Here is a 13,271-nt window from a genome sequence, read left to right on the forward strand (position 1 = left end):
GCAATCATACAAAAGTGTCTTCATATCTTTAACAATCTTAATCAATTGAAGATAACATGTGGACCTTCTTAAATCGATTTAACGGTTTGACTGTTTTAAATTACATCCACCCATTTTTGTGATAAATGCATAAAATCCGCAGTCTAATTATTATATTTGTTCTACTTGTCTTGTTTGTTTTCTCTATGCTTGTATACTACTTTTCACAGGTCATTAGGGAGCTTATTAGATGTATATTATTGGGAGTCTAGTTTTACTTTTATATTTTGTTCGGGGGTAAATAGGAAATTACGAAAATGAATGGGATTGCAGCTGGTCTGGCTTAAGGCGGACATTTTCACTTGCGCGATAAAGACCATGCGATATACGGACGAACTGTATTCGTCGAATACATATCCGTTTCCGATGCAAGCGGTTTCCTTCTGGTAACTCAGAACTTCCAATCTCAATATGTTGTGTTGAATGGAAAGACTGTCCCGTTTTTCAATTAACTCGGAAACTAAAAAAACAGAGAAACAATCTTCACAATGTTTTCGTCATTTTGCTAATGTAAGGAAATAGAAAATTGTTGTATTAACTTAAACACAAAAATGGATTCTCCTCGATGTAGCATACGACTGACCACCCGCGTAAAATTAAAACTACACGATCAGAATGGTTAATCCGATTAACGAGATTACTGATTAATGATACACTGATTAATGATTACAGTTACTATGATCATATTAAATAATCGATTAGAGAAGAATTTCCCAAGCTACCAACGATATGTCCGATAAGAAAATCCACTAAAACCGTTGTAGACAGTCTAATTACAATCGTTTATTGTGATGTCAGACGGTCCTACGTGGATGTTGTAGCGTCCACACGAATATGTGAACGTTAGAGGGGTTTTTTATAGTACAGTTCCGCTTAGTCATTTGTAAGACAGGATTCTTGGAATCAAGACAATTAAGAGCCACGCGAAACATCTGTGGATAAGATAGGTATACGCGGAGCGCCGCTGGATCTCGATCGCTTAACGACCGATTAGAAACTAACGATCCGCTCTTCTCTGCGATCATCGTTGTCGTTACCGTCATCTTATGGCCGTCTGACGAAACGTCAGCTTTTTTCGGGTGGGAAGATCCGATAACGAGCCGTGCGCCTGCCTATTGTGTATTATACTGATTATCAGAGGGCCCCACCCCATTCTTCCGCTTATCTGATCGTTAGTGCGACCATTTGTTTCCCGAGAGTCGCAGCAATTTATTAAATTTGACATACGGTCCTATTGAACGTACAGTTGCTTCAAAAAGTGTTCAAGATTTTGCACTAGATTGTCAATATTAAATCTGTTAGGATTCATGTATAATTTTAATAGAATTTATTTATATCTTTAAATATACAGGGTGTCTCAGCTGAAGGAGGCCACCTAAATATCTCCTTTATTTTTAATGGCACAACAAATATTTACGGCGTAATTTAAATGGTATCAAAGGAAGAGTATCATAGAAGAACAATTTCTTTTGCCTGGTTATTTTTCCAGTTTTTTCAAGGTCATCGTTATTTTTTATCGGGAAAACTAATTTTTTTTGTACTCCATCTTATAGCGACTGAAAAAATACATTTGAATATGCTTAAGTCATTAACGAGATGGAATAAAAACAAATAAGTTTTCCCGATAAAAAATAACGATCACCTTGAAAAAACTACGAAAAAGTAACCGGACAAAAAAAATTGTTCTTCTATGATATTCCTCCGTCGATACCATTTAAAGTATGCCATAAATATATTTTTTTGTGACATTCAAAATAAAGGAGATGTTTAGGTGGCCTCCTTCAGCTGAGACACCCTGTATATTGAAAGACATAAATAAATTGTATTCCCACAAAATTACGATTGCAAATGCAATATGAACTTGTTCTGCATTTTTTGCAAGCTCCATATTTTTCAATTGTCCAAAGGTTGAATCGGTTATTCGAAGCTTCTATATTTATAATTGCCAAAGTTTTAGATTTCTGATTACGTAAATTGCAAGAGGCGTAGAAAGTTGCGAAGGAGAATGTGGATTAAGGTCGATTTGCGTTTCCTTGCGCAATGTACGAAATCCCATTGGTTATCGATCACGTTCGTGACTATCATGATGACACCCGCATTATTTTCGATCAACTATCATCTCGATTCTGCACGGTATTGCGTGTTGGTTGTCCACATTGGGTTTCGAATATTCTCTGTCCTTGCCCGTATGCGCCGGTCTCTTGTATCGCCACGAAAATGGCATCAAGGATGCACCAGGCGGCGCATCTTAAACATGCATGAGCACCGTTACTTCGTTCATTTCGTGGACAACTTCGTTCACCTCACGTATAGTCGGCAGTGCCGGCAGAATCGACCAAAACTGATCGATTTCTCCTCTCCTCCTTTTCCCATTCGACTATCCCATTCCAGCGCCATGAGCATACTCCAAAATCACACACTAATTGTAAGACCGTGGACTGGTCACGTATTATGTAGTATGGTCGTCAGAGAGGGGGTAAAATGTATTCCCCTCGATTTCCCCGATCTGACGGCACTGATAGTGGTCGGTCCTCTTCGGAATATCGACAAACGTGCATTTTCTTTTTCGCCAAAAATGCATCAACACATTCGTGATGCATTACAAAGCGAACAATTAATTTCCAAATGTTGTGCTACGTCATACTATCCACACAAATTATATTTTCATCGAAAAGAAATTGCGAAATTAAAGGATTTTTCATTTTGTTTGGAAAAAGCAAGTCTTCGGATTATTCGGCAATGTTGCACACGTTCGCACTCCGTGTTTGGAAACAAAGCGGAATCGCATAAACACGCGAAAATGTGCTCGAATGTGAATCGCAGAATCTGCCTATAGTTTGCAAAGCGGCGAACAATCGACCGTATGCAAGCCGCTTAACCTTAGCCTGATTATTGGCAGTGTATCGGAGTAAAATAGCGCTTCACACGCCGCGCCGACATTGTTGTGTCTCTTTCCCTTCCGCGTGCAACGTTTTCCCGTGCGATCCCGTGTTCGCCGACGGTATCGCTCTCTGGCTGCCGGGCTGACTATTTGCGCAATAAAGACGTATGAGTAACCGAGATAGTTTAGCCGATCAAGGCCGGTGCCTTTGACGAACGATCGATGGGCACGTGTCAGCAGCCATCGTTCCGATATTCTCGCATCGGAGATTCTGCGGACTGGATCCACCAGGGAATTGCGAAATTTTTCGAGGGCGTGAAATCCGTCTTTTTTTGACATTTCGTATCACGGTGACTGACGACCAAGGTGCCTCGACTCCAATTTCGAGGAGCCTTGGACTAGTTTTCGAAACTAAATCTGCGAACGGAAGTGCCTTTCGATTTGGTACTAATAGATTGTGTAAGGACTGCGGTTCCACAAATCGACCTCAAATCAACCTCAAATCAACCTCACTTCAACCTCAAATCAACCTCAAATCAACCACAAATCAACTCCAAAGCAACACAAATCAATTCCAAATGAATTCTACTCGTCACCCACTTCTCCCCAGCTTCTCCATAGATCACCAACAGATAACCGATAGATCACCGATAGATCCCACCGTTTAACTCTCGATCACCCATGAGCCCAAGACTTACCAAGGCTTACCAATCGATTAAGGTGAGAAGCCCAACCACATTCTATATCGCCCGAACGTCATATCGTTATCGTGGCAGATAGCAATCGCTCTCTAGGCGCGAGAGACGGTTGGGCAGCGGTTTTTCTCCTCAGTAGCGTTCGAACGGTAGCCGCGACTCGGCTTTGAGATCCTCTCAATCGATTCGCGAGATCTGCCGCCACGTTCTCTTGGCGACACCATCATGCGGAAAAACTGGGCTGGATCTCACCGGGCACAGTTCACACTTGGGACCCAACTGTCTCAAACCATCTCCGATCCTCTATCTGATCTCAAAGATCGGGGGGAATTCTCGCTGTTAGAATCTTTGCAGTGCTGAAGCTAAATCTTCAAAGAGCTAGGGATAAAACTGGAGTACTTCTAGGCTTCTAAGCTTCCAAGTTAGAGCGTAGACTACAGCTCAAATCAGGACACAAGTCTTCATTATCGTAGGAGGGAATCTACATTTAGGAGATTGCAAGTTGAGTTAGTCTCCAGCTGGGGAGATCAGTCGAGAAAAAGAGGACAGCGTTTAAGACAAGAAGCTGCGTTCTTCGGTAAATAAAAAAGAGACTCGGAGGCAAAGAGGAAGAAACAGAGGAGACTGTGGGCAGCAGGGTCTAGAAGTGGGAGAGTGAATCCAGGACAGTTTTATTTGTCGGTTAACGGGAAGAGGCGCCGCTCCGGTATAGTTCGGAGAAAGCGGCGGAGAAGGGCCCGGAGCAGAGGATGACGGTGCCACGTGTGCAGCCGATAGACAGCGAGCAGGGTCGTTGCTCTGATTGGTCGGCCCTCAGACGACCCAGCTACCTCTTCGAGGATCGAACAGCATTGCCACCTTGTAGGTTTGCTGGACAACCATCTGCGCAAATGGTCGACGACGTAATGACCATCAGAAAACCCTCAGGTTTCTCAAATCAGGATCCTCAATTGGTCCCTGAGATGGCTCTTTACGACATGTTTCTGCCTTGTGCCGAACCCATGGTCTGTATAGAGGAATTGCCATCTTTTTGTAGCCAGTTTAAAGGTTGCAGCACTGGCCCCAGTGCCCTCAAGAGCTGCCCCGTTGACGTCGAGGATCTGGCTCTCTGCTTCGAACCGGATAAACAACAGAATAATAATAGTAATTGCGTGCCACAGAGGTTCAATGCTGGTTCTAACAATTATAGAAGAGTTAGAGCGAAGAACCCACAGTACCCGAGTTGTTTGCCCGATAAGGGACTCGGATTCGATGCAACGATTCAAGATTGTAGGGGCAACGAGTTCGAGGCTAATTGGATCGATGGAGGGTTTTGCAACGGGTGTCCTCAAAGTTTTGAGTTTTGTTCCGAGGAACAATGGCTACAGTGTCCAGCGAGCGATAGGTGTCCTCTGTTCGCGACTACCTATTCTCCGTACGCCAGGGATTCGCTGCCTCCCTGTGTTTATGAAGATTTCCGGAATGGGTTTTGGCAGTTTCGGTGCAATGAGGACGAACAGCTGCTTGAGGATTATCTGTAAGTGTCGGGGTCTTCAGGGTGCTACGGGAGGAGGGGTCTTTCGTACTATGAGGGAGCTGGAGATGCGAAACCACGCCCACTTGGGCCACTTTATCCGGTGGGGTACTGTACTCGGATTGCTGACGATTCGAAGATGTTAAAACACGATATTCAAAGATCTGTGTAGCAATTAACCTTGCACTTGATGCGATTTAAGTCTAATTTAAAGAACGAGAGATATCGAGCGTCTAGAAAATAATTAACAGTGTGTTTATTCGATCGAAATTCTTTTCGATATCGCTTATAACTCTTAATCATCGATGGCGTGGAATGGAAAAATTATCTTCGATATATATATATTTGAGAATGTCAGCACATTCTCGTCTGCAATGCTCTCGAGCAACAGACTATTATTAATCATTTCTATATCCGTTTATACCACTTGCAAAGTTACAAATCAACGTTAAAAGTATACAATATTTTTGATCGATAGTTCCAATTAGTGTATGAAATAAAATATTGGAAAATTAGTAGGAAAAATTGAACGCATCTTTTAGTGTGGAGTTGTGTTATGTGACCGATTTTAACACCGCTTTCGGGATCCATTAATAGCTCGAGGCTCGAGGAGGCATCGATTGAGACACGAGCCACGAATTACCTCCGATTACGCCAATTAGCGAAAGAATTCATTAACCGCGTGCACGGACCGACAAAGCGCGAACTCGCGTTCCACCCAAAGGTCCGGAGACCGTTTGATATCGATCGCGATTTAAGTGCGACGCATTCTTACTCTCAATTACTCGCGACGCCAGATTCGCTTGACCCTACTTTCTCTTTGGATCGGTCGTGGATCCCTGCATCGCTGAACGATAATCTGCTTCATGGAAAAACAAAATTTTCTGTAAAAAACAGTTTCTTGTAATTATTTTACCACGTTTTTATTAGTAGATCAAAAGTGATTTGGACATTTCTATTTGGGTTGGAGAGAAAGTTCTTAGTGTTTTCAAATTAAGAATCGAAGTATTTATTCATACGTTTATTCAATAAGACGAGAAGTTACGTCGAAAATGGCAAAAAGTAATAGAACAGAATGGAAAATATGTGATTGAATAAATCTATGAATAAATATCTGAATTTTAGCTTCCAATTTTAATTTACAAACGCTACGAATTTCGTTCCAACCGAATATTTCGAGAAATAAAATGGACCACGATTAACATTCAATTTTGTAAAACATCTGGTTCTTGATGACATGTGTCGTAATGATAATTTATTTCCGCCTGACGGTCTTGAAATACGACGGAGTTTATAAACACGGAGAAGACCAGATTTAGCCAGATTATATCCAGATCATATCTCGAATTACAGTCATTACTGGGACTTCGGTATGCAAAACGAAAGCTTTGTAAATGAGATTGTGCTCTATTAACGGTGTTATCATGTTACAACAACAATCAAAATCTCCGTAAATCATCGGAAACGTTGCTACGTTGAGTTTGAACGCTGTAAACGCGTAAAATTCACGATGCTCTTATCACCGACGAAAGAAACGTAGTCCACCGACTAAACAAACGCAATGGTTCGACAGCGATTCGAAACGTAAATACGCCTAGAGCACGTCGAGATTTCGATCGATCTGTTCGAATTCTCAAGGGAGTCGGCAGGAAATTGATAAAACTAATCCGTTTTTTCGACCCAGACCTTTACTACTTTTTTTTAAAGAGGACACGAAGGTGCATCGATAAATGTGAACGATGTGCTGAAAACACTTGAAGCAATCTTCATTTTTTAAAAATTCAAACATAAAAACCTGCTTGCCAATTTTGATTACTGCTGTTGGAACTATTTTCTTTTTGCAATGATCGAATTATTTGCGAATAAACACGAACAACGAATCCATACAACTCGTAAAGATTGTGCATAGTACTACAAATTGCACTGTATCGCCAATGTTTTACGGCAGAAATGATTTAGAAACTTTACAGTTGGAACGTTGGACTATTTAGCATGGACTATTTGCTTCGGTAGCAACGAGGTAAACCTCGCCTCGCCTTTCTCGAGAAAACTCGAAAAAATACCGTCGTTCGAAGGTCGGTTTGTAGAGCAGATAACGAGCGGTCGTGCGATAGTCGGGACGTGACGAGACAAGTCCGATGAGAATCTCGCCTATGAGCCGATACCGTGGATCCATATCGATTATCCAATGCGGCTCACGAAAATATCTGACGATGCACAGCGTGGAGATTCCCTTTTTCCGAAACGACCCTGAAAACTCCAGATCACCGGAAAATATGAAATTAGCTTGTCCCGCGACGACACGACTTTTCTGGAGAATAGTTTTCCACGATGGTTTCGTGGTTTTCGCGTGCAGAGAGCTCGTGATCATTGTCAATGTCGCTCTTGATCGCTCGGTGACTTGTTACGTAATGGTAGCATTGGAAAAAGAGGAGATAAAACTGTGTATGCTGGACTGCAGTTTGTTGAACGCGAGTAATGTTCCATTTATTAATTATGCCATGGGGAAACACCGTAGAGAAGCGTTTAGATCAAGAATGAGAGATAATCACTAGACAGTGGATTTTATGCATTTATCGCAAAAATTTTCAGCCTATTAAACATATTAACGAAGAAAATAAATTTCTACGTCGTTCCAGTTTGTTGCAATCTAGGCAGAAAATTGTTCTTCTGCATAAAGATCCGCTGTCTAATAATCACATTTTGCCAAACAATTTTATGAAAAGTTTTGTTCTGTTGTTAATGAAGCGTGTGATTGTTTCGTGTATTTCAGGAGTAACGAAAAGAGAAAAGAAAAGTCTCGGGATGCGGCAAGATTTCGTCGCAGCAAAGAGACAGACATATTCACGGAATTGGCGACAGCACTTCCGGTTCCAACTGACCAGGCCGCTCACCTGGACAAGGCCAGCGTGATGAGGCTCGCAATCGCCTACCTTAAAGTCCGCTCCGTGGTCGAGTCCAGTAAGTTTTTATCTCGAGGTTTCTAATTCCAGATGACACGAAAACCTGCCGAAGTCACTGGAAGTAACTGGCACGTGCCTTCTTAGAATAAAAACGACGAGATTGAATTTAGACTTTGCTCGACTTTTATCACGAAACATGCTCGAATAACGCAGTTCAACATTTTTCCATATAGAGATCTTTACGGTTTCAATAAATTCTAGAATGAAGTATACGGGATGCCCAGAAATGTTGTGCTTCCTTGAAAGAGGTGATTCCTTTGCGACAATCGTCTCCGCGGCTACGTTAAGAGGGTAGTGTCGTTTCTAGGATTGCAAGGGTGCGGGATGCGCACTCTTGGGGGTTTTCAGTAGTGAAAAGCGCTAAATAAAAGATCAATTTAGGCCATAGTCGCCCCCAAATTTTGTATTTTTACATTTACAAGGCGTAATTTCCATTATTCGGAGGCATAAAGCTGCGCATATAGCTATTTTTATAAAGCTGCGACAGCTACATGCTGCCGAGTAATGCAAATTACGCCTCGTGAACGTAAAAATAGGAAATTTGAGGGCGATTGCGGCCTAGATTGATCTTTTATCTAGCGCTTTTGACTTCTGGAAAACCCCATCGCATGCATTATTGAGAAATGCAATCCTAGAAACGGGTCCACCCCTTTAAGAATCAGACCGAGGTGTGGAAACTTTTGCTGGACGAGAAACTGAAAAGTTTTCTTCACTGAACATTTTCCAGTGCCAGCGCCACTGGTCAAGTCCGAGACATCGACCCAGATGGACAAGCTGTTCTCCGAGGCTCTGAACGGCTTCATGCTGGTGCTGTCCAACGACGGGAACATGATCTACCTTTCGGAGAACGTGTGCGACTATCTTGGCGTCACTCAGGTGCGTTCCAACGCGAAATCGATTTTATTGGTAGCCCCAATAGTACGGTAGTATTCCATCATCCGCATTGAATACTACCAACCACGACGACACACGATAACTTGAAGATTCTAACAATATTTCTCGTTCAAAATGCTTTATAACTATAATGCGGATGTTTAAGCAAAATAAAAATTTTCTACCGGAATTGCAACTACCTGAAGGGATATGGAAATTCATTTTTTTTTGTTTATATATTTGATAGGTTGAAAATAATATAACAATATTTTTAAATTCTTCTAATGTTGTTACTGTTTTAAATTACACCTACTCATTTTTGTCATAAATGCATCAAATCTATTTATAACATTTTCATTCTAACATCGCATATTTCGTACGTGACAACCTAATACATAGTTACGTGTTGGTGGCAACTACGTAACAGAAAAGCGAAAAAATTGTTGGTTGCAGATGGACATGATGGGCCAGAGCGTGTACGAGTACAGTCATCCTTGCGATCATGACGAGCTACGCGAGTGCCTCTCTTCAAAGCCGAGTGAAAATAACGAGAAACGATGTTGTAGCTTCTTTCTGCGGCTGAAGTGCACCCTGACCAGCAAGGGCAGGAAGGTTAATCTGAAGAGCGCTTCCTACAAGGTTCGCCTGTTCACTTTCCCACGAGAAATCATCTTGAACCGTTAAACTCCCACTTAGATGAAATTTTGCAGGATGGAAAACATCTTGGCGAATAATACAGCCGTTGAAAATGAAAATTGAATTAGAACTCTGTGAAAATATGTAATCTTTCTCGGCACAGCAATGTGTGTGTGATCAATTGGTAAGTTCATACTGGCTGTCGAAATAATTGTTGGTTCTTTAATCTACAGTGACTCCCACTAATATTCGGACACTCTTAAAAATGGTCCAATATGAAAAAAAATTCTTTTTAAGATTGTCCAAATATGAATGGGAATCACAGTACATATAAGACTCGTCGTATGAAAGTAATGATAACATTTTAACAACAATTGAAAATTATGTTTTTACTTTTTTAAAAATTCGCCTCCGAAGAAATGAAAATTATATACGTTGTTAGTTAAAAATAAAAAAAACAAAAAAGAATCTTCCGGTACCGGGAATCGAACCCGAGCCTCCTGGGTGAGAGCCAGGTATCCTAGCCACTAGACCATACCGGAGGCGGATGAGTTGAAATCGGAGTATAAGCACCAATTGGTTCAGTAACATACGTATAAACATTAGGGAATGCCGATATAGATGTCATTTAAATATAACATTACAGTATAAGTCTACTTATATATTAATACACTTGGCTTACGGAGCACTAAAAGCGACTACCCAAAATTTTAGCAATTTTTAAAATAATATATACAGTGGGTGTACAAAGTATTCGTACACCTTCCAAAAACGAATAAATTTTTCAAAATGGACCCAACAGCTCGAGATTTTTTTTTTGAGACGTTAGAAGGATTAGTTTACTAGCTAATGTGTAAATAATTTTTTTGTAAAATCGTTGTTGGTCGAAATTACGAAGGAAAAACTAAAGGTCACCATTTGTTAATCTCTTATCTGTGCCTGTAATGAAGAGATAAAAAATTTCAAAATCATTTTACTTTTTCCTTCGCAATCGCGACCAATAACAGTTTAAAAAAGAATTATTTACACATTAGCTAGTCTCGAAAAACGAAAAGTTATTTGTTTTTAACACTAGGTTTACGGAGGTCTAGGAATAACTATTTCATATTATTTTATAAACATAACAAGATTGTGTCTATATTTGTGTATGTACATTGTGTATATAATCCAAGAAATAAATTGGCTAAATAATTCCTCAGGGAAGCATCTTTACGATCTTAATAATCGCAAATTAAGAATATTAGAACCCGTCGTTTTGACGGGTCCCCTAAACCTAGTGTTAAGAGGTGTACGAATACTTTGTACGATCACTGTAGCTCCCGTAAACCTAGTGTTAATATGTTTTGTTTACTCTAACCTTGGTCCGCAAATGGTTAAGCTCGGAGTTTGACGGTTCAAGGGAGCCTGTTGTCGATCGCAAGCGGGAACCGATCGAGCAAAAAGGTGTGCACGGTTGAGCGGCGAGTCGATTATGCAACCTTGCAATGTTCCGTTGTGTGCCAGGTGATCCACTGCACCGGCAGGTTGACGTACATCCGCGAGCCGGCGCCGCGCGCCGTGGATTCCGACGACAAGGACCGAAACGACGAAGAAGACGACGTTGTCAGGGACACCGGCGCCTCTTTGGTTCTCGTCGGATGCCCCATACCACACCCAAGCAACATAGAAATACCCTTGGGGCGACACACCTTCTTGTCGAAGCACAGCCTCAGCATGAAGTTCACCTATGCCGATGAGAAGTGAGTAACTTCAATATTGTATTTCTTTGGATGAATTTTATCCAATCACAGACCTTCGTCTTTAACCCCTTGCCGTATTTTAACGAGTCAGACTCGTCATGAAGATTTTAACAAAGTCTAACAAATATGAATGTTATGTGTTTCTTTCGAGATGAAATTTTGATTCCCGTTCGTAATCAATATTTAAGCATTAAAATAAATGTAGCCATACAAGAAATATAAATTTTCTTTTCCCTTCTACGACATTTTTGGGGATAAAGACAGTTTAATCATTGTAACTGTAAAGAAAATGGTACGGCAAGGGATTAATTATAATTTTTCTTGTCGAGATATACAGTTATATTGGGATGGCAAATAAGTTTGTTCGGTTTTTTACATTGGAATAAATCACAAAAACCGAACGAACTTATTTGCCAACCGAATATATGCTCATTTTTAAAGTAAAACTAGAAAGAAATGATAGTCTGTTTATATTTTAGTCCAATGGTTTGTTTTATTTTGATAGTAATCTTTCGGTGTAATTTTTGGCAGGTTGGCAGAGTATCTGGGCTGGAACAGCGAGGAATTGATGGGACAGTCGGTGTTCGAGTTCTATCACGCTCTCGACAATCTGGCCCTGGACAAATCTTTCAAATCACGTGAGTATAAGAGCCAATTGACTCTGATTTGAATAAACGCGGTCATTCGCGCGGCCCACTCTCGCTATTCGTTGCTCCTGTGCTGTTCGATTCATTCGTATAACCATTGGGAACGAGAAAAATACTGAAAACAACTCTGACACTAAATTTTTCTATGCCTTTACAATCCTCATTCTGCACTGTGGTGTTATACCAGTTCGTATACGTACAATGAAAAAATCATATAGAATGAAAATATTCTAGGGCAGAAGAGAGAGTTTTTTTTAGTTAAAATATAGCTCCGAGTGCAAAATTGACTAACCGAGTTACAAAACTGACAAAACCGAAAATGATCCGCACGAAACGCGGAAGAAGAAAATCGCAAGGATCGATCCACGTGGTCGCCGGGGTAGAAAAGAAAAAGTAGAGCGAGCGACGAAAAAGAAAAAGTATAGTTGATCGTGGGCGTTGGGTGGAACGACTGGTCGGTGCGAGCGTGGGCTTGTCGGGTGAACGACACCGTTCGCGGGAAGGATGGTAAGAATTTCAAGGACGGTAATCTCTTATCAGGATTCGAGGAGAGAGCGAGCGAGCGAGAGGTCTTTTACGAGCCTGTGATTTAATTGGTAGCTCGAGTAACCGTGCGTTGACCTGCTGCGACGAGATGAGCAATGAATCTTTTTTTTTATTGCTCTTGTCCTTGCCACCGAATTGAATTCTCTATTGTTATTTTATTGCCCCGTTTGTTGTTTTATCACGCTCTTTATTGAGTCGTTTCGCATGCCTCGCTGGCTCCTGGACCAAAGTTGCTGGATAGATGGAAGTATTCGTATTTAGATAAACTTTTTTTAAAAAGTTTAATGAATTGTAAACACTGTCGTACCTCTTCTCAACTCACTAAAATTATAAAAAAGTATATGGCTGTCTGGTACAGACCCTGCATCTTCTTTAACCCTAAAGTACTTTACATTTTTATTCCAAGTCTGCACGGTGTTACATATTCCGTAACCAGTTTCGCCACGAATGCAGAAAATAATCCGCAGCCTATCGATCATGCTCGCAGAAGGGCGACCAACTTCCAACAAATCCAGCGACTTATAGCCGATAATTTATCAACCGTCCTATTTACGAACGACAGTTTTCCGGGGCGAAGTATCGGTATTCTCTGTGCGAAACCTTTCGTTTGGCGTTCCATAGCGTTCGCAGATCCTCTTATCGAGACTCCTACACCTTCCACGAGCCTCTTCCTGCGAGAAGACTGCGCCATTATCTCACGAAAGGGCGGAGAAAGGGAACCAAGGATATCGTCCCTTTC

The 13,271-nt window shown here is 41.2% G+C and overlaps 2 protein-coding genes and 1 non-coding gene across 4 annotated transcripts in view; 2 read left to right on the forward strand and 1 right to left on the reverse strand.

Moving 5' to 3' along the window:
* LOC143210644 (protein similar-like) overlaps positions 1-13,271 on the forward strand; it is a 57,380-nt gene that overhangs the window by 3,215 nt on the left and 40,894 nt on the right. For both annotated transcript variants that reach the window (XM_076427686.1, XM_076427687.1), the window contains 5 exons: positions 7,902-8,089; positions 8,819-8,967; positions 9,418-9,603; positions 11,104-11,339; positions 11,871-11,977. In XM_076427686.1, coding sequence (XP_076283801.1) covers positions 7,902-8,089; positions 8,819-8,967; positions 9,418-9,603; positions 11,104-11,339; positions 11,871-11,977 — 866 coding nt within the window. The remainder of the gene's footprint in view (positions 1-7,901; positions 8,090-8,818; positions 8,968-9,417; positions 9,604-11,103; positions 11,340-11,870; positions 11,978-13,271) is intronic.
* On the forward strand, positions 1,622-5,144 carry LOC143210659 (uncharacterized). Its single transcript, XM_076427722.1, has one exon. It carries the CDS (start codon positions 4,365-4,367, stop codon positions 5,133-5,135), a length of 771 nt encoding a protein of 256 aa, XP_076283837.1. The 5' UTR covers positions 1,622-4,364; the 3' UTR covers positions 5,136-5,144.
* On the reverse strand, positions 10,071-10,142 carry Trnae-cuc (transfer RNA glutamic acid (anticodon CUC)). The gene has a single exon. It is a non-coding gene; the product is annotated as a tRNA-Glu (tRNA).

The sequence above is a fragment of the Lasioglossum baleicum genome, chromosome 7 (genome assembly GCF_051020765.1).
Source record: "Lasioglossum baleicum chromosome 7, iyLasBale1, whole genome shotgun sequence".
Taxonomy (NCBI): Eukaryota; Metazoa; Arthropoda; class Insecta; order Hymenoptera; family Halictidae; genus Lasioglossum; species Lasioglossum baleicum.

Excerpts from the sequence above, each read along its gene's own strand:
- LOC143210659 (XM_076427722.1), top strand. The coding sequence starts at position 4,365 with ATGACGGTGCCACGTGTGCAGCCGATAGACAGCGAGCAGGGTCGTTGC.